Below are 27,595 nucleotides of genomic sequence, written 5' to 3'. Positions count from 1 at the left end.
AATAGCAAAGTGTTCAGTTTCGCACACCATGACAAAAACAGCGGAACAACTCCTTTACCATTAACCCTTTAACGGGCCCTTTATTTCTAGTAAAGGTAAATTAAAGTATTTTTGGAATTGAAATTGTTTTAAGAACAGTAATTGATATAAAAAAAACTCATTTAGTTTATAAAAATGCCATTTTTTTGGTGGTAAATATATTTAACATGACCTATTAGGAACTTACTGACTTTCATTTTTCTTTATTTATAAAATAAATTCCTTAAATGCTACAAACTTCAAAAGGAATTATGTATTTTATAACTTTCATACGTTTTTTAAAAGTGACAAATGGTTTCCAATTTTATTTAAACTCACTTCAAGAAAGCTGAAGTTATTCAAAAATGGAAACCTAAATTAAAAGTGGTAAAACGTGGTGGTAAGTATACTTACAACGGCCTTCAAAAGGGTTAAACTACGCTCGATACTTTATTATCAGTTTGACTAATCCAACTGAATCGAACACCAGTTTTTTCAAAATATCACGAAAATTTCAAGTCACTTGACATTACTATCCTGTCATTGTATAATTTAAACTTATTTTGCATAAGTTAATACCCTGAAATAACTATTTTTAAGTCAACAGTTATATTTAAATTACATTCAAAAAACTACTATGTTATTTCAATCGATCCAGTATTTTATAATATTTTTTGTATTTTGTTATTTTATTTTTTGCTGATTAGCAAAGAACAAAATAAAGACGCACTAAAAGTAGAATTAAATCACATTTTAATATTCTCGAGTCAAAACTAACATTCGGGACAAAGTCAACAGAGAATAATTTCTGTCCTCCAAAGAAATAAAACCAGAAGGATTCTGCTCATCAACCTCAATAATGGAAGGTTATCTATGAGGCTGTTCTGGAAGGTCTTTGACATGTTCTCTGATGAAGTGAAAGTAGGCATCGGTTCTCTGGAACACAGCAGGATTCTTAAGGTTGCAAGAAAGATCACCATAAGAAACCACTCCCACGCTATAAAACTTATGTTTATGTTGAAGGAAAATCGAAGTTCCAGAGTCACCCTAAGACATAAACGGTATGAAAATTAGAAGAAGCAAATAACATTAATCAGGTAAGCAAACGATATTATTTAACATCAGATAGATGCAATATAATATTGAATACACTGGACTCCGTAAACTTGTCTACTAATATTGAAGGTAATGTTATATACGATTAATTAATATTCGATCTTACATTTCAACTTTTAAGTTTATCATCTATTTCATTAATTGAGGACTGAGGCCTTTTTTTAGGAAAAAAGCACTTTATAAGTAAATAAAAAACATTTTATAAAAAGGAAACAAACATCATTTTTAAAATATCATTTTTTTTTCAATGCAATTTTTGGCCAAAAATGCTAGAAAATATTATTGAAAGTAAATTCGGTTCACGAACGATGAACTATTGATATGTATTTTGATATTCATATGTATTGAGGCGCTTCAGAGGTATTTATAATTTGTGATTTTTATTAAATTTCGTGAATTTGTATATTACATGTTAAAACATGCTCTTTGTGAAAACATATTCTTTGAACGAATACTATAGCTTCTTCTGTGGTTAGTTCAACAGTACCGAAAATTTGACTCTTGCATTTGCTTAATTTATTGCATTTAATTTTTTTTAAAAATCTCGTTTAAAATGCTTACATGTAGAACCTAATTTTTTACTATTTACTATATTTATAATGTGTGATCTCTTGACAGTGAAATACCAGCAGGAGATTAGGTTCGTTTTAAAAAGAAATTTTGTTATAGCAGAGTTCTTAAAATAGTAACTAATAGTAGTTAAATTTTGATCATTCATATTAAAGACAGATTTTAAAAGATGATGTAAAAATCTCTGTTTTTTTCGTCTCATTCTCGTGTGTAATTACATATTTCAGCAAACTTAATTCAGATAAAACACAATACTTACTTTCTTGGTTTTAAAAATTAAATAATATGTTCGTCTTTCGGTAAAGATAGTTGTGCTAGTACATAGTAGCTTTAAATAATTATCGAATTGGTTAAAATTTCTGACGTGCCAACGTAAAAATAGGTATCAATAATTTATTGACAATTTTTATAGTATTATTGATGCTTTCCTGGTCTACCCTCACCTGAAAAAATTTCTACTGATGCCTTTGGGATTTGTTTCTGGTGTTTTGTGAACTAAAATTTAAAATATTAAAACAATAAAGTTACGCTAGTATTTCTCCATATCATTTCAGTGAAAAATAAGAAGAGAATGTGTGTTTTTATTCAGTGCTTGACAGTGCAGGAATATGAAAAGCAACAAAGTCCAATGGAAATGAATGCCTAGCCATACCTAGACAGAGATATACTAATAATATAGCAAAAAGAAACTTTTGGGTATTGTTGTTATCTTTAGATAATCATCATAAAACATACTTGTATTTAACTTTCAAAGAAATGAATTTGAACTTTGAAATTTTCTATAGGGGTGAGAAAATTTTTCAGAAGCTTAAACTTTCACGATATTCATTTTTTCTTTATCTACTTCAATATTAAAAACGAAAATCAGAATTTCAGATTTTCGTCTGGTTTCCAAAATAACTCCTAATATACAAGGAAAATTTATTGCAAAGTAAACAATGATAAATCCACACTTTTCAACTGCTTTGAAAACGGATTTATAATAATAACCTAAGCTCTTATTCTGAACAGTTTAGACGGCCCATTTATAATTTAACACGCTGCTATCTGGCTCAGGAATGATAGGCTTCCTATTAGTACATTATTATATATATATATATATATATATATATATATATATATATATATATATATATATATATATATATATATATATATATATATATATATATATATATATATATATATATATATATATATATATATATATATATATATATATATATATATATATATATATATATATATATATATATATATATATATATATATATATATATATATATATATATATATATATATATATATATATATATAACATTAAAGCTTGCATCCGAGTTTTTACAATTACGGAATGGCAACTGTTAAGTGAAAGTAAATTTAAGAGAAATAAAATTACTATTTAAAATATTTATTTTTTGTTGTAATTTAGAAAAAGAAATTTAAAAAAACTATGCGTACTTTGCAAACTCTTGTGCGTATATCTGTCACTAAACAAAGTTCCCTTGAAGGTAAGAAGCTGGGATACTCAGAGGAACACTCTTTATTGTTAACAATACGTGAAGTACCTTCACGAAGTTCTTTTGAATGTTCTGACAAAGGAAGAAACAGAATCGAAATATCAGAGAATTTTAAATTTTTCAGGTGATTGATATATATATATATATATATATATATATATATATATATATATATATATATATATATATATATATATATATATATATATATATATATATATATATATATATATATATATATATATATATATATATATATATATATATATATATATATATATATATATATATATATATATATATATATATATATATATATATATATATATATATATATATATATATATATACAGGTATAGGACAAAATAATAGGAACACCTGTGAAAGAATGGAGTCGTTCTCGACCGTCCAATAAGCGGCGGGCACGTGTCGCAAGAATGTGCCACCTAGTGGGGATGAAAGGCAAGGTATCTGTCTAGCATTTGGCAGTGTGAGATTTGCATGAGAAAAATCTGTTTCTAGCAAAACGAGATTATGTCCGACCTCTCTGACCTTAAAAGAGGCATGATACTCGGAGCTCGCCTGGCTGGAGCGTCTGTGTCCAGAATAGCGAACCTTGTAGGTGTTTCAAGGACCACTGTATCAAGGACTCTGTTGGCATACACAAAGTTGGGTAAGGTGTCTTCGGCGAGGCACAAAAGCGGCAGGAAGTCGAAGTTGTCAGACCGTGATAGACGGGTGTTGAAGAGGATAGTCGCTCAAAAACGCATATATATATATATATATATATATAGTAAGACCCCGCTTAACGCTGTTTCGATTTAGCACACTTTTATTTCAAATCGGGGATTCCCCGAAATTGTGCCCGGGGACTCCCTCAAATATGTACATAACATATCCGAAACAGTGAAGTTGTGTTTCTTGTTTGGTGCGGTGCTGTACGGACGCATTTTTATCATTTGAAACATTTGTTCACATTATTGTAAGTATATATAAATTTATTTAATACTATAACGATCTTTAGTCTTTATCATGGGTGATAGTGAAAAACAGGAAAAAAAAGCAACCAGTAAAAGCATTTCACTGGAAACTAAAATGCAAGTGATTAGAAGATTAGATTATGGTGAACGTCAATCTCAAATTAGCGCTGCATTGAATTTGGAAACTTCAACAATAAGGATAATTCTTAAGAATAAAGAAAAAATACTGTCATTCGCAACTGCAACTCTGTCAAGCTCTGCAACTAGAATTGCCCGTTTTAGAATTAACAATATAGAGGAAATGGAAAAAAGACTGTCTATATGGATTGACCACGAAAGTGAAAGCAATATGCCATTAAGCCAATCTATCATAATGGAAAAAGCTAGAAGAATTTTTAATTACATTCAGGTAGAGGCAAGTGACAGAAGTGAAACTTTCGTTGCTAGTCGAGGATGGTTTAATAGATTTAAACATCGAAATAATCTTCACAACATAAAGATTACAGGAGAAGCAGCAAGTGGTGATACGAATGCGGCGGCTGAATTCCCAGCGACTTTAAAAACAATAATTGAACAAGGAAACTATCCTCCAGAATTGGTTTTTAATGTTGATGAAACAGCCCTGTTTTGGAAAAGAATGGCAAAACGAACATTTGTATCCCATGAAGAGAAACGATCACCAGGATTTAAAGCCGCAAAAGATCGCTTAATCCTTCTACTGGGTGGTAAATAAAGCGGAGATTTCAAATTAAAACCACTACTAGTTTACCACTCCAAAAACCCAAGAGCGATGAAAAGCATATCTAAATCACCTTTACCTGTAATTTGGGAGTCTAATAAAAAATCATGGATGACTATGAAAATTTTCCAGGATTGGTTCACTGTACATTTCTGTTAAACGTTATTGCGAAATTAAAAAACTTGAACAAAGAGCACTACTATTAATTGATAATGCTCCAAGCCACCCAACAAATTTATCAGACTTAACAACATGCATTCCAGTCGAAGTGGCTTTTTTGCCGCCTAACACAACTGCCTTAATCCAACCAATAGACCAAGACGTTATATCCAATTTTAAGGCTTATTACTTGCGGAGAACATTAAAGCAGATGTTTGACAAAATAGACGGAGAAGAGAAGAAATCAATAAGAGAATTTTGGAAGAACTTCAATATCATGAATGCTGTAGAAAACATAAACCTATCTAGGAATGAGATAACAGAAAGATCTTTGAAAGAATTAAGAATGTCTTTGCTCTTACTTTGAAAGAAAGGAAGAGCGAAGACATTGGACACTCTGTCGATATGGATGAAATAGTGGAAGAAATAGTGGAATTAGCAAAACAAACCGGTTTAGATGAGGTAAATATGGAAGACATCGAAGAAATAGTTCAAGAAACAGCAGCTAATCTTTCTAATGATAACCTCAAGGAATTATCTGAGAAAGAAGAAAACAAAAATATTGATAGTAGTGATTTCGAAGAAGAGCAAAAAGAACTTTCGATGGCGTTTGTAAAAAGGAGTTTGACCACTATAACTGAAATTATGGACCAATTTATTGAAAATGATCCAAATTTTGACAGGAGTTCAAAAGCAAGACGGAGTGTTATAGAAGCTTTATCCACTTATCAACAACTTCTAACAGAACGCAAAAAAAAACACAAACTACATTAGATGCCTTCTTGCAAAAAGGCAGAAAATTGAAAACACAAAATATAATGAATGATCTGACTGACTTAGAATTTTATTTGTTTTTGTAAGTACGTTTATTCGTTTATATTGTTTTTATTTTTGTAAGAAATAAATCATTGGTTTTATTTGTATTAAAAAAAAACATAATTATTAAATTGAATACCTAACCAATTTTCTATCCATCTTCCCCTAACCCCATTACTTACATGTTGAGCTGCCTCGTTTAGCGCTGTTTCGCATTACGCTCTACTTTAATGGAACGTATCCTACGCGATAAGCGGGGTCTTACTGTATATATATATATATATATATATATATATATATATATATATATATATATATATATATATATATATATATATATATATATATATATATATATATATATATATATATATATATATATATATATATATATATATATATATATATATATATATATATATATATATATATCAGAAAAATTATAGACATATGAAAAAAAGGGGGGGGGTATAATAAGTAAAAAAATAACAAACGCCAGTTTTTAAAAAAAAAATAAAAAAAATAATGAAATTTTATTTAAAAAACCGGAAAAAAAAGATATAATCTTTTCATCAGCCCACACGATTATATCCGCAAAAGATTATATTAAGATTATATCTTTTTTTTCCGGTTTTTTAAATAAAATTTCATCCTTTTTTTTAATACTGTTGTTTGTTATTTTTTTACTTATTATTCCCCCCTCCCTTTTTTTTTCATATGTCTAGAATTTTTCTTTGTTTTATTCTACATTTTGAACTTATCTAATGAGTTCTGTTTACTTGCAGCTTAAGCGCAATAAATGAAACTTATTGTTTTTCTTAACTTTCTTCGTGTTTTCTTGTATTTATATATGGCCTTTTTCTGTCTGCTGCTTCTGGACACAGACACAGTACACAGGCACAGACACAGACACAGAGCACAGACACAGACACAGAGCGATGTTTAACTAATTATTATAACCGAATTAATCATTCAATCACAATTTATTTAAGGATATTTTAAATTTTAAAGTAAAATTGTTATTGCTATCTAATATAACGAAAAACACAGTTAAAAGTTAAAAGCATTTTTTTTTTCAATTTTTTGTAAATCTTAGTATATCTAAACCAAAAATAATAATTGTTTTTATTTATAAGATTTTTATGTAATACTTTAAAAAAAAGTCTGTTTATGTTTTAAGAAAACTTCCCATGAAATCTTTACAATAATTTTTTTCATAACAAATTTAGAAAAATCTTAGTGTGAAACAATAAAACGAAAAAATCAAAGCAGAAATAATCGTAATTAATTCAAAATATATAAATCAACGTTAAAGCGATTGTTAAATTTTACGTATTAAAGATACGTTTAAGGAAAATTAGACAACTATACTTACCGAGCATTTGCATTCTTCCAAAGCCAACAATGTGCAATATCTTGCCCAATGTAAGAATACTTTTAGGTGGATTGACGCAAATTGGTTTGCTGTACGGTGTGCAAGGAATGGAATGCTGTAGTTCTAAAAGGACTATATCATTATTCTTCTTACTGAAATCATATTCAGGGTGAATAATGATCCGTTTGACTAGTACTGATTTAGTAGGTCGATATTTACTTTTGCCTAACAATCCAATTCGTAGATTTTTATCTTTTATATCTTTGAAGCTGACTGGAGTCATCAAGCTCTCTAAATCCCTAGCATAAAGGAAATATATATTAATTCATTCATTGGTATTATAAGCTAACGTATTAACACAGTAAAACTTCGATATGAATGTGTGTCGATTTAGATACAGTGTGTCACGTTTAAATTAAGCTACCTTGATTTTCTTCCATAACTTGGCGCAAAGAAACCCAATGAGAACCAAACATATATATTAAAAATGTCTACAACTAAACACATATTTTCTGGGTGTAATTCACTTTCTGCTCTATTTTAACCGGAAAATGCATCGAATATGTAAAAAAAGGAGGAAAAGGATTTTAACGCCGAAATAAAAAACAACTTCTGATTGCAGTTTATATTTTCGTCATGTTTAAATACGATTTGGAATATAGGATGCTACGTAACATTTACTAAATCCCGAAGACTTTATTACTTATATTGTGCAAGGTTTAAAGAACAGCAACCATCGACAGTATACAATCCTTCTGAGTATAGCTCTTAAGTTTTCTTCGAAGTATAGGTCAGGTAAAAAGACAGGACATTCATGATGCACGCCCCAGTACTCCATTGCTCATACTATTTAACTAAAAGAAGATTTTGCAATGTAAATAGAAGCATGGTTCTGATGGAAACTCCATCTTAGTCAACCAACTAATTTTCTCAACAACAAGAAAATAGAGATATACAGATTTCTAAAATATCATATATATATACAGTGGTGGCCAAAAGTGTGGACATTTTTTGAAAGTTTCATGTTTTTCATCTTTCGGTGCTTGTAGAATATATTAATTTTCACTTAAATACAAACGTTTATATATCAAATTGAAGGTAATTACAAAAAAAGTTATGCTAGTAATAGTAAGATCTATCTTAGATTTGCATTTTTTTAAAGAGATACTTACACCATCAATACTTAGTAGGATAACCCTTATTTTTTAAGACAGCTTCACAGCGTCTTTTCATGGAGTGAACGAGTGTTTGGAGTTCATCTTTCGTAATCACATGGTGCCAAGAATCAATTATAGCTTCAATAAGTTGTCTTTTATTAGATGGACGTTTTTTTCGTACAAGAATTTTCAAACGTCGCCGCAAAGTTTCAGTTGGATTGAGATCAGGGCTGTTTCCTGGCCATGGTAATATATCTATGCCTTTATTTTGAAACCATGCTTTGCTTACTTCTGCTGTGTGGCATGGAGCTGAATCTTGCTGAAAAATAAATGGTGCGTTGTTGGGAAAGAGATCCCAGATAGAAGGCATCAATTTTGTTTTAAGGACAGTTTCGATGTATTTTTTGGCATTCAGGATGCCATCAATCACTTGAATTCGGCCCACACCATCTGCAGACATAAATGCCCAAATCATGACATTTGTTGAGTTTTTGTAGTTGCTTCAATGCAATCAGGATGAAGTGCTTCACCTACTCTACGTCTCACGTATTTTCTACCATCACTACCAAAGAGCGATATTTTACTCTCATCGATCCAGATTACTTGCTTCCATTGATTTTCTGACAATTTAATATGTTCTTTTGCCCACTTAACTTGTTTTTTGCGTTGCTTTTGATTTAAATATGGTTTTTTCTTTGGAATTCTAGCTTGTAGTCCAAATCCTGATAACCTTCTTCTTATTGTTCTTGAACTTACTGCAATACCCGCTGCATTCATTTCACATCTAATGGCATCTGATGAAATTTTTCCATCTTGAAGGCATAGTCGTTTAATTTTTCTATCAGCAGTAGCACTTGTGCATTTTTTACGGCCTGATTTGGCTTTATTTTCCACTGATTTCGTTTTTTCATAACGTAAACAGAACTTTCGTACACTAGAACAAGTCACTGAACCACCAACTTGTCTTGCAATTTCAGCATAAGAGAGGCCATTTTCTCTCAATATGACAATTTAGCTTCTTTTTGTAGATGTCCTATTAGTTCTTCTTGTTGATGACATTGTTTAAAATTAGTTTAATAAAGGACTTTAAGTATGTAAAAACTGCAATACTTTATTTAATTGTACTAGTATGCATCATTCTGCAAAATATTTCCACAACAATAACTCTTATACCATCCAAATAACCTAAACTATAGTTACAGACATTTGATTGGTCCTAAGAACAGTGTTTGTGATTGGCTAGTACGCTTTTATTACAAAACACGTCCTTATTCAAAATGATTTGTGTTTGTTTGTTCTACTAAAATGAACATAACTTTTTTGTAATACAGATATTTTAATTCTGCTTTTGTTATTAAATTCTACATTAAATTATCTTCAAATTGATATATAAACGTTTGTATTTATGTGAAAATTAATATATTCTACAAGCGCACAAAGTTGAAAAACATGAAACTTTCAAAAAATGTCCTCACGTATGGCCACCACTGTATGTATCTATACATATATTATACAGTCGGGCCTGTTAATCTCACGAGAAAGGCGGATCTCACGGAAATTTATTTAATTAAGAAATTCTATTAAAGTGCTTTAATATTTTTAGTAGAAAATACAGGCATATAAATAAATAATACCACATACATCTATTTACGTAACATTTTTTCAACATACCTTTAACACTGAAAATAATTTTTCAAAGATTTTTGACGTCTGATCTTCTTTCCTTCGATCATTGTTTTAATGTTAGAAAAAGCAGCAAATCCCACAAAGCCGTCATTTTCCTGGGATTCAAGAAAAGTTTGTAAGAAATCTACAGCTTTTTCTCCCTCTTTTGCACTCATTTTTGGTTCATTAACTTTTTTTACTCCTGCTACTTCTTTTTCATCTGAAATTCCTTTGATATTATCTATAATTTCAGCATCTGTCAATGTTTCGCACGTCGCCAGGGTCCCGCAGTGGACTGATCGTTAAGACACGGTTCCCAGCAGATCACCGAAGTCAAGCATCACTGGCTGCGGTCAGTGTGCGGGTGGGTGACCACTTGGATCAGCCTGCGTAGGGATCGAGGGTGTGCGGTATTAGTCTTCGTTTAGCTGTTTTACCGTGAACTGCTCGACTTCGTGTGCAGGTCGTCGGACTACCGAAGCGGGGGTGCCTTCCCTCTGCAGAGGATCAAAATTGTGATGGCATGTCTTCGGATCATCCTCAGGGATGTTTCCCAGACCGTCGCCAATGGCCCATTGTGCAGCTCTAGTGCGACGTGAATGAACAACAACAACAACACGTCGCCAGGTAGTTGCCCGCTTTTAAAAAATCTTCTAAATGATTGTCAACATTTATTCCCGATTTTATTGCATTCCATTCGTGCAAATCTGGCACTACATTTTCATTATCAACAGTTTCTTCTTCTTTACTGATGCCTTCTACCTCTCCTTCATCATCTTTACAGCTACTCTAAAAACCAGCTTGGATAGTCAATTTAGATAGTTTTCAGAGACACATTTCTCCAGGCATAATCAGTCATTCTGATAGCACCCAACGCATTTTTGCAAGAGAACTTTTTTCATCGATAGCATCTACAAGTCTGAGTACCAACTGCTTTCAGTCGTTCACTTTGAGACTCCTAATTATCCCTTGATCCATAGGTTTCAGTTTTGAGGTGGTGTTTCCAGGAAAATATTTTACAGTGATATTTTTCAAGTTTTATCAAATTGTTATGAGCAATGCAGTTGTCTATGAGAAGAATAGTTTTTTTTTCGAATAGGTTTGTCTAAAGCAGTGGTTCCCAACCTGGGGGCGATAGAGCTTCTCAAGGGGGCGATAATCCTTAGGGGGGCGATCAGGGGGCAACGAGTACTCAAAAGATAAAAATTGCTAGTAATATTAATAATAAAAGCTATTTGAGATTAAAATTGAAAATATATATGAAACCTATTGAATTGAAAATATATATGTAGACAAAGAATTATGATAGTTAAAAATGTGCAGGATCGTTAGTGCGTTATCGTTAGTGCAGGATCGTTATCCTCATACTATTTGGTAACGCAGGCGGTAATCTGATAAGTCACTCTGTTCCCCTGAGCAATAATACTGTTTCCAGGCGTATTGATGAGATGGCCGCCGACGTTGAATCAAAACTCATCAAATTTCTGAAAGAAGGTAAATTTGCGTTGTACATTGATGAATCAACTGTGATAGATAACAAAGCTGTTTTAGCTTACGTGAGATACATAAATGAGAGTAAGGAGATTAACGAGGAAATGTTGTTTACAAGAACTTTGATCACTGATACAAAAGGATCGTCGATTTTTAAATTGGTCAAAGATTATTTTGAGGTAAAAGAAATTCCCCTCACAAATGTAAGTGCTTATGCAACAGATTGTGCTCCAACCATGTCTGGTTGTCATACTGGTTTTCTGTGTCACCTTTAAAAAGAAGTAATGGAAGTTATCTCACCATTTATTATGTCATTCAACGTCAACTTTTGGATGCGAAAAATTGGTTATTGCTGGCATCAATAAAATAAAAGTTAATTCTCCTAATAACCGTTTGTTCCGAGAACTTTGCCATGCAAATTATGAAGATTTCGAATTCCTGCTCCTACATACAGCTGTGAGATGGCTTTCAAAAGGAAACTGAGCCGTTTCTTCGAATTGCTGGATTCGGTTTCTAAGTTTCTCGACACCACTGATCCTGTTTTAAGTGAGAGTTTGAAGCAACGCAAGTTGTAAACTGCGTACCTCACTCATAGTTTTGAAAAAAGAAAGGAAGTCAACGTAAAGCTTCAAGGAAATTAAATGAACATTATCAAGGCTAAGGGAATAATATCTTCATTCATCGCCAAGTTTGATATCTACAAGTCAAACATTGGTCGCAAAGAGCTAATGCAATTTCCAACTCAAAAAAAGTGTTCAATGGCAGATATCGAGATTCTCGAAAATAAAATCTTAATTTTTACTGATCACCTTGATCAGTTACGGAATCAAGATTTAAAGATTTGATGAAATTAGAAATCCGGATTGGATTTTCGATCCTTTCTCTTTTGAAGTTGTGGATAAGCTCACTTCCTCATTGTAGACTGAAATTTTAGATTTGAAGTATGACTGAGAGGCTAAAGTCGTCTTTAAAAAATACGGTTACGAGTTAGCTTGGGTAGAGCTTATGGACACTTATCCGCAATTGTGGAAACAAACTGAGCCGCTTCTCATCTCGTTCCCGTCAACATATTTATTGGAGAGAGGATTTAGTTCTGTCTTCCAGCTACTCAAAAAATCAAAGAGAAAGGTTGGACATTTGCTTCAAAGGAGACCCACGTTTAAATCTGACGAGCATAAGACCTGACATTCAAGCTTTAACTTGAAATACACCAAGCACAGGGCAGTCATTGAAGTGGTAAAAATGTACTTTCTCCCTCTTCATTTTTTTTCTCAAATTTTAGTTGTTAACGTTTTAACTTCTTGATTACATTAAAATATGAATTTAAAAAAATGCACTTTTGTTTTGATTATTCCGTCTTAAATATAATTTCTTTTTGAAAAAAAAAAGATGCACAATTTTTTTTAATTAGTAAAAATGACAGGATAAATGTGCCTCCTTATTTGCATTACAATTTAAATTAAAATCAAATAACATAACATATTTTCAGTGTTTGGTTGCTCACAAGCAACAATGAATGGTTTTTTGAGCAAAAAGAGAAAGGGGCGATATGTGCCAGCCGACCCCAAAAGGGGGGCGATTTTCCACAAAAGGTTGGGAACCACTGGTCTAAAGATTTAAGCCAATCGCCAAATATTTGACTTGTCACCCAAGCTTTCCTGTTGGCTTTGTACTTGGGAGGGAAAGATTAAACTTTAACAAAGCATCTAGGTTTTTCCGAACGTCCTATCATGAGAGGAGGATGTTTCTCTTATGTATATTCGTTGGCAGCTAATAGCAGCGTCAAATGAACTTAGCTTAGCTTTCCGCCTCTGCACTCTTCATCCTTAAAAATGGCAGTTTTTTTAAGCAAGCATTGATATAATAGTCCTGTTTCATCTGCATTGCAAGCATTCCTCGGTTCGTATCCTTTCACTAGAGCAGATATGTCTTTTATCCATTATTCACTTACACTTTCCAGAACATATACACTTTCACCACGAAGTTTTCGAAAGACAATGTTATGTCTATTTTTAAAACTTTCGAGCCATCCATTGATGCCTTTGAAATGTTCACCATGTCCAGGTACTTTAGAGAAATCTTACTCTTTTCTTTGCATCATCTATGCATTGATAGGGATTCCTTGGGTTCTGCATTGAGTAAACCATTTCTTAACGCATTCGTCCACATTCGGAAAAGTGCATTTTCTATTTTTTTTCCGCATTTTTATAGTTTAAAAAAAATTTCCTCAACTTCTAGATTTTTTTATTATTGTTAATAGAGTTCTAGCTGGAATACTGAACTTGACAGCAGTTTCGTCCTTCTTCATTAATGGATTTTCATCTTTTCGTCAATATATATATATATATATATATATATATATATATATATATATATATATATATATATATATATATATATATATATATATATATATATATATATATATATATATATATATATATATATATATATATATATATATATATATATATATATATATATATATATATATATATATATATATATATATATATATATATATATATATATATTGACGAAAAGATGAAAATCCATTAATGGAACGAAGAGATCCAAATCCATCCAGCGGAATGCACATGTGAGAGGATTCCCGAGCCTAACTACTCCAAGATATGTCCCTTTAAAAATTACGATTCACATAATGGAGAAGATAGCTAATTTAGTTTTATATAAAAAAAAACGTATTTGAAGGATATATATTTATTAAAATAATTTTAATAAATATTTTGAATTCATTTTCAAAGCAGTATAGGTGAAAGTTGTATTGTTTCGAAATATTTTAGCGAAAAAAAAATTTCTTTTATGTAATTAAAGTTTACAATTTTTTCACCTAAAATTTCGTTTAAGGTTTCCAATAACTTAGTCAAAAGATTTGAATACATTTTGAAGTACTTTAGGAACTGTTGAAATGGATCCAAAACATCTTGCTCTCAGCTCTAAAATTCGTATATCCAAAGCTATTTCAATGTGAAATTAATTTCTTGTAAGTATTTTGCGTTTATTAATCAAAATAATTGTTGAAAACTTTTTTGTGTTGCATGTTGTTCAGGTTTTGTATACAAGTTTTTTACTTCATTTTAAATTTATGTATTTTTAAATAATCAAACAGGAAATTTCAGTGAAAATGGTCATATAGGTTTCAGAGTAAGGAATATTTTTAAACAAATTTAAATTTTAAATATTTATATTTAAAGAGCTATTCAATTGAATTTTTGGATGCCGTTAATTAAAATTACATATCCTTTAATGATTTGAAAAATTTTTAATTTCAAAATCAACAAACTTCCAAACCAATATTAAATTAAATAATATGAAATCATCATATTTCATTCTTGGAACTGTCTTTAGAGAAACAAATTTTATATCTATGTCCGAAAAGTTTAATAGTTTCCTTAAGGTTTCTTTGATAAGGGAATTTCTCACAAAGTGAAATTAACATTAAGGAGCCCTAACATTTTATAACCGTCGTTGAACAGCCGGTCTAATTTCAGGTTAACAACTACTTGTGTTCAACTCCGTAGACTTGTAAATTTGAACCCAAGCCAGAAGACAAAAAACTTCTGAAAGAAATGTTGGGACCGACTCTTAAGTATTAAGACTATATTTTTCTGATTGTGCTCTTCGTATTTTTTGGGGTGTCAAGTTTCAAAATCTATCAAACAATTTTATACTTATTAAGGGAAATTATATTTTTTCAGTCTGATTTCATAATACAAAATAACGTAACTCAGCAATTAATTTAATTACACATAGCTATTATTAAAGTTTTAATCCTTTCATGCAGATGGGACTCCGGTTTCCCGCTTATTTATTTTTTCTGTCGCTCTAATTACAAGCGAAAATAGATATTGTTATTATTTAATTATAAAACACAAATAAATGCTAAAAATTAATTGTTAGATTATCGGAATTATATTTGTACGAAAATATAACACTCTAAGAAAGTAGTTTGAAATTTTTTTTTCATTCGTATTCAAAGATTTATCTATAAATAGTTTTGCAAACTAAGGAAATTTCAATGATGAATAACTGTTTCTCTTAGCTCTAAATAAGTGCAAATATGTGCAAATTGGAAAAACTATTGCTTGGACGTAAGATTTTACCTTTAACGCAGAAAAAGAAACCTGTATTTCAGGCTGTATTTCATAAATAAAATTATTAAAATGTTAAATATAATAATTTAAACTGATTTGGACCTACTAAATAAATGAAAATTAATAAAATAAAAAAAAAAGCATGAAAAATATGATTAATGAAATTTCTGCGTCAAAGGGATGATAACCATTAGGATTTCATCTAGTGCATGGAATTCCTATTACTTACAGGTATCTGCGAAAACAATGCGCTGCCGTTAAGACAAATGTTGGTGAAATTAAAGCTCCACCGCATGTACCCCATGGTGTCGCTGATTTATCATGGATTATACCGACCTAAAAAGTAAATTCCCTATTTTTTAATCATGGTTCTGAAGACAACCAAGAAATTCATTGTTTTTAGAGTTGAATAAATGTATTTGTAATATTTTACTGTCGGCTCAGAGATCAGATAAAATAATGATATTCAGCGAATAATTTTATATCTTATAAATTTATAACACAAATTCAGGATTATAAGATTTTGTTCATCTTTGTGCCCTACATTATCCATGCTGATTATGAAGTTTCAAGATGTAAAAAAACCGCATGACTTTAAATGTGAAAAAAAATTGTGGGCTAGTTTTTTTTTTCACAACGGAATTCAGCCCTGCATTGTTTTAGCTTGCAAAAGTTGAGAACTATTCATTGATTTTAATCATATCCACTTTTGAGGAAAAAATGATGGTGAATTTACTTTTAAGCTTAAGATGAGCTAATAAATAGCTTAGATGTTTATAAAATATATCTGATTCCAGAAAATTCTTTTTAGAACATTAGTGAATACAAAGGGATTCAACACAGCTGTTACATTTTGAAGGAGTGATAGGATTGATTGAATAAGAATATAGTTTGTAATTGTTGTGTTGGTCGGTTGGGCCCTGGGCCCATGTCCGAGAGTTCGTGAGTTCGAACACCGCCGGCCGAAGACTCCCCGTGTAGCAAAGTGACTGATGCACGTTAAATCTGTCGAGTCGCAAAAGTCCTCCATGTTCCCATAACAAATCAATACCACTGGGGTACTGGATTGGAGATCGACCGTTCTCTGATTCTGGTCAAAATTACGATCTGTAGATGATTAAATGGATCTATGAGTGGGTCAGCCCTATAAACGGGGGTGACGTATGGCGTGGCAGAAGTCGAATTCTTGACCATAGATGGCGCCACTGGAAAACAGGAACAATCGCACCCCTCTGCCTAAACAGGCATACGTCAACAACAACAAACAATCACTCTGCATAGTTAAAAGCTTTGCTTCGTGTTCAGTATTCAAACTGTAGCATTTTTTTTCCCTTCCTTGGCGAAAGAATTTATTTCAAAGAACATCCTTGAGTGTTGTTGGCTCAAGAAATAAAGCGTTCGCCTCCCAAAGAGATGAAAAAGGTTTTAATCCCAACGAAGGCTGATCGATACAAATTCTGCATCCACCTCGAGCCAACCATATTGCTCATGTAAAATATCCTCAGTGATAGAGGGATCATGGGTTAGAGTCCCCTAGTCATGAGGCTAACCGTGGGAGGTTATAATTTTTTTCCTATCCATGTAACAGCAAATGCGAGTTAGTTTCATCAAAAAGTCCTCCACGAAGTCAAATTTCTCCAAATACTTCAACTCTTTTGTCTTCTGGATTGGGTTCAAAATTACAAGTCTACAGAGTTGAACTTTGATAGTTATAAATTAAAAACTGGGTCGGCTATTCAGTAACAGTTATAAAATAAAATAAAAGAACATCTTTAACACTATTTTTCAAAACTCTATCTCGAAGAAAACTCTATCTTTAAGTGCATTGCGCGTAAAGTTATAATTTTAGCCTATCTATGTCATCTCGCAGTAAACAATTCTGCGGGCATTTAAACAAGCAAATGAATTCTGTTATTTTGTAAGTTATAAAATATTTTTAAACATCGCTAATTTAGCGAGATTTTAACACTTAGATGCAAATTATATAAATCAATGAATAATTTTCAATTCTTATACATTTTTAATAGTGCAGAAAAACAGCATTGAAGAATAATTACTTAATTATACTCCATTATTTAATATTAAAAAATAAAATGATATACATATTTCATTTTTAAAAAAACTTGATTTTATTCATAATGACGTTTTGCTCTATTTTCAGAATCAGCACAGAAGCCACTGGCTAAATATAATATAAACTTCATCTAATATTCATCAATAACTACTACGAATTCTAAGCAGGTATGAAAATAACACACAATTTGCAAAAATACGTTATTTCATATAACAACCTAACTTCTCAACATTTTTGACTCCGTTTCATCAAAACTATTAAGCAAATTGTAAACATAATGAATAGAAATTTTCAAAAGTTTGATTGAAATTATATTAACTGATATAACAATTTTAAACTAAATACTTTAAATGCGTATTAAATACATAGCTACAAATTGAGCTTGTAGAGATTTATGTCTAATAATTTAATTTGAAAAAGCCTTTTCTAAATTCTTTTAAATTAAACATGCTCAAACGTGCACGTAATTACGCTTTCCATTTTGATAACTAAAATAAATAAAATTATTATTTAATAATTTTTTAAGAAAAATATTTGATAAATCAAAATATCAAGGAGACTTTTTAAACCTTAAATATATTCACTTCTACTTTAGTTGAATTGTAATTATTTTTACCTTGTTTTAAAAAGTGGAACGAGAATAAATTTCTGTTCCTTTCACTTGTATTTACAAAGAAAAAATTAATTCGATTTAGCAAACAAATATAAGAAACTTAGAAACAAGTAGAATTGTCAAGCCAATTTTTTTTTAAATTTAACATGCTCAAACATGTACGCAATTGCTCATTCTCCCCTTAATAATTAAAATAATTAAAGCAATTAAATTATTATTTAAAACTTCGTCAAAAAATAACAAATATCAAGGGTACTTTTTAAACCTTAAATAAATTCATTTCTATTTTCCTCATCATCGTCATCATAGTTGGCCAGAGAGTCCAATGTGGGCCAATGCCTTCCTCTGAATATTTCTCAATGATGACTTCCAATTTATCTTTGATCTCCATTTCTTTTCATTAATTGTAAGAAAATCAGACTCAACCGAGTAAGCCCATCTCAGCAGCTGCCATCCCCTTTTTCTTGTTCCAGTGGGTCTAAAAAGCAGTATCTTTTTCATCGTATTGTCAACACTCATTCGAATCACGTGGGCCATACAATTCATTCAATTTATTTTTATGTCTTTAATAATATCTGTTTGTTTATAAATCTTATACAGTTTAAAGTTAAATCTCTTTTTCCAGTTATTGTTTTCATTTACACCACCAAGTATACTTCGCAAAATCTTTCTATCAAATACTGTGATACAATTTTCCTCCAGTTTTGTCTATTTTAGTTACCTTAATTTACTTTAACATTTTAAGCTTCCATTAAGAATTGAACGAAAATAAAATCCTATTCCCTTCATATGTATTCACAAAAAAAATTTAATTCAAGCGACAAATATAACAAAACTTATAAACAAAGAGAATTGTCAAGCTGATAAGTTTTCTTCAAACATTAAAAAAGAAATACTTACAATCCAAGGATATTTTCTGTAATCTTCAACTTTTTTTCCATTAATAATACGCTCCTCGGTGAAACCAGATACACCGCATGCTGTAAAATTTAAGTTAAAAAAAATTTAATTTCGTACCTTTTGCAGAGTGAACAAGAGCTAAAAGAGACTCTCAGAATAATAGAAAAAGACTTTTAGGTTAAGAGTTAAAATGGGACAAACATTTCGCAAACTTCTGTTTGGTTTTAATCTATACATTTTAATGTATATTATTTTGGGTCGAAATTATAGAAACGAATATTAGAATTTTGTTAGAAGAGCGGTAATAGATCATAAACTAGAACTGTTTTTCAGGCATTTAAAAAACAATTAATCAAAATTTTGCCAAAAGAGCGGTAATATATCATAAACTAGAACTGTTTTTCAGGCATTTAAAAAACAATTAATCAAAATTTTGCCAAAAGAGCGGTAATATATCATAAACTAGAACTGTTTTTCAGGCATTTAAAAACCAATTAATCAAAATTTTGCCAAAAGAGCGGTAATATATCATAAACTAGAACTGTTTTTCAGGCATTTAAAAACAATTAATCAAAATAGAGAAATTATTTTTTGCGATCAAGCAAAAGGTATTTTTAATTTCTATAAAATGAAATATAATATTGAATCTAATAAAAAAAATTTAAACTCACGACATATATTGAAATGACGGTGATGATGACCAACCTTGTGATGTTTGATAGGATGTACTTTTCCTTTAACCTGAAAAAGTAAAATAAAAAGCATTGTTACAAAATGTTACAAAAAATGGAAGCAAACTAATAAGAAAAATGCAATATACTCGTTGAGTTTATAGTTTAAATGAAGTAAACAAGCGAGATGGAATCAAATGTGTAATCTAACAGACGTTATTGAAAATTCAAGAAATACTACATTTAACCATCAAAAGTAATTTTAAACATAAATATAACCATTACATAATTTGAATTTTCTTATTCGTCCAAGCGGCATTATAATTTCAATACGTTCAAACCTATTAAACTCTTATAATAAAATTTTCTGCTGTCAAATATTAGTAATAAATATTTATTTTCTTTTGTATCTATTTTAAACACATGTCTTTAATTTTCTAATTGTATATTATTTTGCATGAAATGAAATATCAAAAAATGTATAAAATAATCCAAAATTTTTAATTGCGAGAAATTGGTCACCTACATCTGTTAAAATACATCCAACTTAATACAACAAACATCAAACATAAATTTAAGTACATCAAACACAAATAATATGTTTGAGTACTCTTATTTGAATACTCTATCATCAAGCCTAGATTAATTTAAGGCCAAGGCAAACAATATTTCGTCTAAGCTTAAAAAGTAAAATAAAACAGATTAGCAATCAAATGTCTATTTTAACCCCTTGACCAATCATTAAACATTTCTTGATATAGAAATGATCTTTGATTGCACTGTAAACAACAACTCTCAATGGAATGTAGTTGAAGACGTCTAAGTCAATCATCAGTTCTGCGAATCAGTTCTTTTTCGGGGGAAAGGGTGTAAAATATAAAATTAAATTATCCAATAGAATTGATGAAGAAAAAGGGAGACCAGGCTCCATTTTTGACTGGTACGCAATAAAGGATACCATTTTGAAATCTGCACGTGAAGCTATCCCAGATCTGGGACAACGAACCTGAAATGAGTGGTTTGACAATGATTGCAGAAAGGCTGCAGAAGACAAGACCAAGCCTATAGATTAATGCTACAAAAGCACCGTACGAGAATTTTCGAGGAAAAATGTAGGAATCTGAGAAGGCTAGAAAACAAACCACATAAAGAGAAAAAACCGGCGTTCCTGGAGGAATCATTGAAAAACCTTGAAAGTTTGAACAACCAAAATGAATGTAGGAGGTTCTACAGAACTGTCAATTTCATGCGAAGGGACTTTAAACCAAAAACAATCACCTGTAGAAATAAAAAAGGAGAGTTAGTAAGTGAACCCAGAAAAGTAACTAATGTGTGGAAGGAATACTTTCAATACCTACTTGAAGGCGGAAACGATGCTGTCGACTCTCGGATCGACCAAGCCGATTCAGTCACTTCCGAGAAGTGAAAAATCCTCCACCCTCCCCCGATGAAATGAAGCTCGCTATTAAAAAACTTAGAAACTACAGATCGGCTGGTCCCGACTGTATTCCATCTGAACTTTTTAAGGTCGATGAACCTGAATTTATTAATGCTATCCATTAGATCATGCTTAAAATTTGGGACATGGAGAAATTGCCCATTGAATGGGAAAAAGGCTCTATCTGCCTCATCTTTAAAAAAGGAGACCAACCTGAATGTCCTAACTACAGAGGCATTACCCTACTCAATATGGCATACATAAAATCTTCTCCAATATTCTTTTTACTTAGACTCCAGCCTTTTGCTGATAAAGTGGTTGGAAACTACCAATGTGGATTTAGATCTCAAAGGTCCACCATTGACCAAATCCACACTCTAAGACAAATCCTGGAGAAAAAAACTAAATATAACATCAAGACTTTTAACTTATTTATAAACTTCAAGGCTGCCTATGATAACATCAAGAGGGATAAGCTGTATGAGGCAATGAGTGAGTTCGGTATACCTGTAAAGCTTGTTAACCTTACCGGTGCTACGCTCAATAATGTGAGGAGCCGGACTAAAATTTAAAACCATCTTTCTGAACCCTTTGTAACTGAGAGAGGCTTGCGTCAATGTGATTCCCTTGCTTGCTTACTTTTTAACATTGCTTTGGAGAAGTGTATCCGAGATAGTGTATTGGAAAGAAGAGGCTCTCTCTGGAATAGGTCTCTTCAAGTTTTGGCCAATACTGATGACATCGATATAATTGGAAGGTCAGAAAGGGATGTCAAAGAGGCTTTTCGAGCTCTCGCAGCAGCTGCCACAAATATGAGTCTTGCTATTAATGAAGATAAGACAAAATTCATAAAATTTTCATCTTCAACTGTAAAAACTGTCAACTTTTGAAAGAAAGATCCTCAAAACCATCTTTGGCGCAATTCAAGAAAAGACGAACCAGATATAACTTCTTGCTATACCGACTCAACAAGCAGTCCCAAATTTCACAAATAATTGGCAGTAATAGGCTGATATGGCTGGGCCATCTATGGAGAGGCCTTGAAAATAGCACCATAAGAATAGTCACCTTTAAGAACCCCTAGGGGTCACGTACCAGATGCAGACCCCCTTTTAGATGGCTGAACAACATCGAAAATGATTTGAAAACCCTAAATATTAGAAATTGGGAGTTGCCATGGATAAGAGGCTCTGGCGTTTGTCAGCTGTTGAAGCATGCAAGAGGCTGTTGCCCTGACAAGGAAGAAGAAAGAGAGTAAATGCTTGAATTGATTTCCGAATACAATAATACAGAAATCACAAAAGAAAGCTTACAAATCTGTTTTGCTTTAACTACAATAAGGACTATTTCAAATCTAAGAAATGTGAAAAAGATCACAATATTAATTTTATTTAATAGTTATGATAAGTTGTATATCGTAAAAAAGCAAATATATCTTTTTCCCTGGAAAAGCAATGAGAATAAACGGTTTTATGTTTAAAACAAATCTGAAGAAGCTGAAATACTTTCTCTAATGTAGGCATAGGTTTTCAATCCAAAAAATCAATTTTATTATTTTTAAGTAATTACAAGATTAATTTTGTGTAAAAAACTAAAACATAATTTACAAGAACCCAAGAAAAAAAGGGAAATTAAGAATTTATGTTTTTATTTATGTTTTTATTTAATTATTTAGAGGGTAAAGTTCAGCTCTAATTTTAAAACGATCAACGGTCTTTAGAAAAAAGATATAGTTCGTTTGTTTGTGTACACTTTTTATCATTAATAATTTATATAAAAAAATATCTTAAAAATGAATATTATAGATATATACTAGAAAGAAACAAATTTTTGTCTACTCACACATAAAAATATTGCTAATAACAAGGAAATACGTAAAATTAACATGTTTAAATAATTTTCGTGGCATGAAGCTTTTGAATAAAAGATTTTATAAATTTTGTTGCTTTATTCAATTCTCCTATTCCAAAATTCATTTCCAGCGAAACAACATATTATCCATTGTAATGCACTTTCGTTAAAAATCCTCAACCCCAATTTTTTTCATTGTTTTTATAATTTTCTTGGAACTATTTCTGTTGGCATTGTTGATTCATATTTGCTACTGACGTTTCAGTATATTCGCTTAAAAAATACATAAATAACATTAAAAAATCTTTTTTATTCAAAATCACGAAACAAGTATACGTATTTTGAATTACCTAGAACTAGATCATAGATTCTGTTCAGACTCATTTGTTTAATAGTGACTGTTGTTATTTTCGCTCCGTTATAAAAATAATGATACATCTAAAATTAAAAACAAGATTTTGGATCCTATATTCTTTCTAATGTTCATTTGACTTTTCTCCTCGATGAAAAATTCTTAGAATTGTAGTCAATTCCCTAAAGATTTCAGTAATTAAAAATCAGATAGTTAAACAGATAAATCGAATGTTAAAAAATCAGATACATAAAACTCGATTTCTCAGGAACTCATAACTAATTTCGTTCAAATTTTGTATTTAACCTTATAAAATTACACTCTTAAAAATGTATACTTTGCAGTTCTAAATATTTTCGACTCTAATTAAATAAAGTAACAGAAAATAACAATTGTTATTAAAAATAGATTTTTGATAGAAACTATTATTGTATAAGTGAATTTTATAATTGCGTTTAAGTATATTAAAAATTAGTTGAGATATGACAAAATACGCAGAAAGACAAATGAGCATTAAGGGGTCCAAACTTTTGACCCTACTTCTGCCCAAACAATTAGGACCACATATCCCAGATTGTGACTCCTCTCTACATTTTGGGAGTAAGAAATCCGAATCAGTCGAAAAAAGAGGTATGTATACTCATAAAAACGTCATTGTATGTCTGATTTGTATCTTAAAATATTGTCTGCACTAATCAGTTTACATATTTCAGGTCAATACCTTGAATTATTAAGATTGAGTCTTAGAATGTGAGGATCCGATTATTAGATCAAACGTTAGTCGGGGTGATTTTTTTAAGCCTACCGTCTACTGATTTTTACTGTTAATCCTCACTACTGGGCAACGTGTTCCTTTATTTTCTCTCCAAGTGAAACTATATGCATTTCATTTTCAACGTTTTCCTATTCTCTCAATCATCCGTGTAATATGAGTGGGAAAAGAGCCGTGTGCGGCCTCAGGTGTTCAGTTAAATGTTCATGACTATGATTCGACACATATTCCATACATTTACTGTTCAGATGAATGAGTTTATGATACCTCTCAGAAGAATAAATAAAATATACAGGTAAAAGAATTTCTGTTTAGAAGTTTTTCTGTAGGCTTTCTAGTACTTTACATCTAAGTTGAAAGATCAATTTCGATGAAGTGCACAGAAGCCGAAAGTACTGTTCCCCTCATCATCGTTAAACTTAATCCGTTGTTCTCTCTGATCGCCTCAATTTTAATAGCTTTACTTTATGCAATAATCTATATATATATTTCTCTTACACGGCACCAAAAAAAAGCCTCATTACAACTCCCCGAATGGCAACGTTAGAAAATCGACCAATGATTACTGCTGAAAATGTCACATGACAAATGTCACATGAGCTGGCTCAACATATAGCGCATTTAAAAACAGAAACAATAACCAGAGTGAGCATTATCAGGTTGTTCAATTCAGATTCATGCCCTAAAAAAATGATAATATTTAATTTAAGCTGGCTCAACATATAGCGCTTTTAAAAACGGAAACAATAACCAGAGTGAGCATTATCAGGTTGTTCAATTCAGATTCATGCCCTAAAAACATGATAATATTTAATTTATTGAAACGCAGTGCTATAAGCGAAAGCAGAGAGCACGCCGCACTTTACTATACTCAATACTCAATATTTAATTTAAACTCAATTAGGAATTAATTAGGCTGGCCTTCTCCGTGACTATAAATAAGTCACAAGGTCAGACTTTTGAGAAAATCAGTTAAGTATTGACTTCAACAAGACAAGTTTTTAGTCATGGACAACTTTATGTTGGCCTGTCAAGATTTAAGTCATTTGACAGCCTTTCAGTAATTGCTCCAAGATGCCAAATCTATAATTGTGTTTTCAAAGAAATTCTAAATGCTTAGTGTTAATTTCTTAGAGCTTTGCAGAAAAAAATGTTTTTTGGAAAAAATTTAATTGGAACTTCTATTGGCAGTAGGCAAGGGGAACTGCCATAATCAAAACTCCCCGATTAGAAATGCAGCATGGCGACCTCCACGTGGTATTTCTCGGGTAATGCTAAAAGCCATGCATTTTAATTTATTGTATGTAAAACATCCTTATTTTGTTCTAAAATGTTATGTACTTTATCACAAATGTTAATTAATATAGAAATTGATTGCAATAATGCTGATCACCAAAAAATATTTCATTTGGCGATAAAACAAATTTTTGTGTTCTTGAAAATGAAAGACTTTTTGAGGGTTATTATCTCACAAGGAAAATTTAGGGTTTAAAGTTTATATTTTTAAATAAAAAAAAAAATTTCTAAAACTTTCAGAATTTCTAGCATTAACTAATTTATTATACACATTTAGTTGAATTTAGGTGAGTAACTGCAATATTTGATAATTTATTTTGCTAATATGTTTCTCATTTAGCTAATTTTTTGATTTTTTTCACCATGTACAATCTAAGTAGCTAATATACTTTTTTAAAAGCCAATAAGAACATTGATAGAATTCTTCTACATAAGTACAATACTATGTCTTTGATGATAAAATACTAAATCTTTCATGATAATATACTATGTCTTTGTGCCAGAACATTGTGTTCATTGGCGAGCGAGCGCAGCGAGCCATGGTTCACGGCGTGAACCACATAGGATTGCGTAGCAATTCTCGGGGGTTGGCGAGCGTTAGCGAGCAGGGGGCGGAGCCTCCTAGTTTTTTATAATTATCGTTTTCCACTATTAAAGAATGATATTCATTTACTTCTAAAAACAGCCTATAAGAAAATTTATAAACTGCCCTTACTGAAACATTAGTGTACGATTAATCTTTCTGGGGATTCCAATAAATACAGATCATTTCAGTTATTTGCATTGAATTTCCGATAATTCCTCATTTCTCTCTAATCGCCTCAACTTTAACAACTTCACTTTATGCAATAATCTTTTATAATTAATATTTTTCACTATAAATTGAAAGTAACGCCCACTTTATACTCAAATTTTCAAGGCAATGAATATTCCATAGAGTTCTTCTAAAAACACCCTATGAAGGGAGTTTGTAGTTCCACCCTAACTGAAACATTAGTAGGCGTTTTAGCTTTTTGGTGATTCCAATAAATGCAGAAGACTTTAATAAATACAAAAAGCTATTTAGGTAATTCCAATAAATACAAAATGCTATTTAGGTAGAATTCCACATAAACAGAAGATTACCTAACATTTTAAAATAATATTGACAAGAACATGCAGTTGCACGTATGTGTACTTTGGTATACATGGCAAAATTTATGACAGCGTAGTAAACAAGTAAAATCGCATTCTATTATAAGCATTTATTTTTATATATGTTTAGTTACGCTTTTATGTGTATTTTAATTTATCGTTTTATGTTAAGGTAAAACATTCGATAACTTTAATTTTTTGCGTTTTTTTTCTATAGTTTTGAAATTTATCTCAAAGGATTATTCATTTTTTATATTTAATGTTAGAGTCTTTCCAATAATTATTTATTTTGAGTGGTTTACATAATTAAATAATTTAAAAATTGCAATTTAATAAAGTATTGCAATGTACTTAAATATTCGCTTTTTTTTCGTAAATTCGTTTTTTTTTTCTTTTTTAATGTAATTTTTTTTCTAAATAATTATTAAATCTAGTCATTATTTAAATTGACCATAATCTACAATATGTCTGATTATTCCTACTTAAGGTGCAATGTAACATTTGAAATATTTATATTCCTTTACTTAGTTATAAGAAGAGGTAAACGGTAAAATATATTTTGTAATATTCCTTTACACTTCAACAGTGAAGAGGTCAAACTGGTTTGCAGATGAAATGGTAGAAATTTTCTTTTTCGAAAATATAATTAATTACATATGGTATAAGTTGTTAAAATTTTGAAACTTCGATATTCTCACAAGAATGCATTCAATTGAGACTTTTCAGAAGGGTATGATAAACTGCTCTTTTTTTTAAAAAAGGCTCTATTCTAT

At 30.7% G+C, this 27,595-nt stretch overlaps 2 protein-coding genes across 3 annotated transcripts; one reads left to right on the top strand and one right to left on the bottom strand.

The window, feature by feature from the left end:
- Positions 1-808: 808 nt before the first annotated feature.
- LOC122269656 (chymotrypsin-like protease CTRL-1) lies at positions 809-20,124 on the bottom strand. 2 transcript variants are annotated; one of them, XM_087158478.1, is made up of 6 exons: positions 19,980-20,124; positions 19,309-19,388; positions 15,951-16,057; positions 7,294-7,592; positions 3,166-3,284; positions 809-1,065 (listed from the first exon to the last, which is right to left on the bottom strand). In XM_087158478.1, the coding sequence occupies exons 1-6, from the start codon at positions 20,071-20,073 to the stop codon at positions 886-888; spliced, it is 879 nt and encodes a 292-aa protein (XP_087014604.1). In that variant the 5' UTR covers positions 20,074-20,124; the 3' UTR covers positions 809-885. The 2 variants fall into 2 exon arrangements, with proteins under 2 accessions (XP_087014604.1, XP_087014603.1); XM_087158477.1 differs by having other exon boundaries at positions 812-1,065; positions 3,166-3,296; positions 19,980-20,122.
- Positions 20,125-21,563: 1,439 nt separating this feature from the next.
- On the top strand, positions 21,564-22,307 carry LOC139426384 (uncharacterized). The gene is made up of 2 exons (XM_071185121.2): positions 21,564-21,965; positions 22,080-22,307. Exons 1-2 carry the CDS (start codon positions 21,564-21,566, stop codon positions 22,305-22,307), a joined length of 630 nt encoding a protein of 209 aa, XP_071041222.1.
- The last annotated feature ends 5,288 nt before the right edge of the window (positions 22,308-27,595 follow it).

This window comes from Parasteatoda tepidariorum, chromosome 3, assembly GCF_982258835.1.
Source record: "Parasteatoda tepidariorum strain Cologne lab strain chromosome 3, Ptep-v5.0, whole genome shotgun sequence".
In the NCBI taxonomy this organism is placed as follows: domain Eukaryota; kingdom Metazoa; phylum Arthropoda; class Arachnida; order Araneae; family Theridiidae; genus Parasteatoda; species Parasteatoda tepidariorum.
This window is presented reverse-complemented; position numbering and strand designations above follow the sequence as displayed.

Excerpts from the sequence above, each read along its gene's own strand:
- LOC122269656 (XM_087158477.1), bottom strand. The coding sequence starts at position 20,073 with ATGCTTTTTATTTTACTTTTTCAGGTTAAAGGAAAAGTACATCCTATC. Across the intron at positions 19,389-19,979 it reads CCGTCATTTCAATATATGTC|CATGCGGTGTATCTGGTTTC; the intron begins GTGAGTTTAAAT and ends TAAATTTTACAG. Across the intron at positions 3,297-7,293 it reads TGGAAGAATGCAAATGCTCG|AACATTCAAAAGAACTTCGT; the intron begins GTAAGTATAGTT and ends TTCCTTTGTCAG.
- LOC139426384 (XM_071185121.2), top strand. The coding sequence starts at position 21,564 with ATGGAGAAATTGCCCATTGAATGGGAAAAAGGCTCTATCTGCCTCATC. Across the intron at positions 21,966-22,079 it reads CCGGTGCTACGCTCAATAAT|TGTATCCGAGATAGTGTATT; the intron begins GTGAGGAGCCGG and ends GCTTTGGAGAAG.